The sequence below is a fragment of the Amphimedon queenslandica genome, unplaced genomic scaffold (assembly GCF_000090795.2).
Source record: "Amphimedon queenslandica unplaced genomic scaffold, v1.1 AMPQUscaffold_4000_Cont24013, whole genome shotgun sequence".
Lineage (NCBI taxonomy): Eukaryota > Metazoa > Porifera > Demospongiae > Haplosclerida > Niphatidae > Amphimedon > Amphimedon queenslandica.
This window is the reverse complement of record NW_003555680.1, coordinates 1-1,471: the sequence shown is the minus strand read 5'-3', so window position 1 is coordinate 1,471 and position 1,471 is coordinate 1. Positions and strand designations below refer to the sequence as shown.

The 1,471-nt window shown below is 41.1% G+C and overlaps 1 protein-coding gene across 1 annotated transcript; it reads right to left on the bottom strand.

The window, feature by feature from the left end:
- Nucleotides 1–575: 575 nt before the first annotated feature.
- On the bottom strand, nucleotides 576–1,465 carry LOC100635547 (vacuolar protein sorting-associated protein 72 homolog). The gene has a single exon (XM_003391937.3). The coding sequence runs from the start codon at nucleotides 1,354–1,356 to the stop codon at nucleotides 829–831; it is 528 nt and encodes a 175-aa protein (XP_003391985.1). The 5' UTR covers nucleotides 1,357–1,465; the 3' UTR covers nucleotides 576–828.
- Nucleotides 1,466–1,471: the final 6 nt, after the last annotated feature.

The following is a 1,471-nucleotide window of genomic DNA, read 5'->3' as shown; positions in this document are numbered from 1 at the left end:
TTAAACTTATAAATCTTTCAATACATACCTACAGTTGAGAATCCCAACTGCCTGCATACAACAGTTGCTACATTAGTGCAAAATCCATCATCAGCGCAGACGGTGGTCCAAGCGCCGTTAAGATAAATCTCAAGTCGGCCCACAGGACCACCAGTGTTAGTTCCATTGACCAGTCTTACATCTCCACTACCTAAAAAAAGCTATAAACTAGCTGTATTACATTGCATGAAACGTACTTTGTGACTGAGCATAGGCAAAAAGAGCACAAAGAACCAAAAAACAAACCGTCTTCATTCTTTTCTTCTAGAAATTTAAGGGGAAAAGAAGATTGGAACGTGGGCGTTAATAAGCGCAATCAATAAAGCTCAGCAGAGCTCGTTTTACCTGAAAGAGAAGGAAGATAGTGGCTTTCTTGGAAGGTCAGCTAAAAAAGACGCAGCAAAACTGGGAGGTCTAGCGGGTCTTATGACTAACACAAGGGCGAGGCTGGTCATGAGAGATGCCATGATTATGCTTTAACAATGTCGCCAGCAGAGCAGAGATTATTCACGGGTCAGAAATAGGAACTTGTGGGCTATAGATCACACAATAAATATGATCAGAAATTAATTTATCACACAATATTGCAACACAAACAACATGGCTAAAGAAATTGGCAGATTTGCAGCATCAGGTTTAACTACTAACGTTATTCTTGCATGCACATAACGACATGGATTAAATAAAAAAAATTACTAGAGATATAGTAAGAGAGGTTATAGATGAGAGAGAGAGAGAGGGAGAGATGATTTCATCAAAATAACCACTCAAATACACTACATACAAGTCTCAACGTGTCTGCTTTATCTTTAATCTCTTCTTCTCTTCCAACCAGTCACTCAACTGCTGGAGTCTCTCCTCACACTTTTCCTCCTTCTCCTTCACATATCTGTCTCGTATAACCTTAAAAGCTTGAGCAGTTGAATAAGGAAACTTTGTCAAAGGGTCTATATACTTAGCCGGTAGGCCAGTTACCTTGCAGTACAAAGACTTGGGTTTTGTTGGTTTTTCAGTTGGAAATATCGAGGTAGGTATTGTACTTGTGTCCGTAAATACAAGAAAGTTGCGCGAATATTTCTCGGTTGTTAAACCTCCGTCTCTCTCAAAGGCAGGCATAGTGACAGAGTGATAGCGAATTGCCGGACCACTGATAGTGTGATCTTTGATTTTGTACGTCTTCTTTTGTGCTTCCATGCGAGCATAAGCCTCGAGGGAAGCAAGGTTCTCTACTTCTGTCTTCTTTGCTTCTTCCAACAGCTGCTCTTGTGTAAGTACAGGTGCCTTTTTGGAGGATTTACGACTATATTTACGCTTCATTTTTAATTCTTCTGTCCTGAGTCTTTCCCTCTCTAGCGTCAACTGGCCCAAGTCTATTGTTGACTTGCGGAGGTTTCTCGGCTCGTGGGGTTGGTCTGCTTGTGGAACCTCCTTT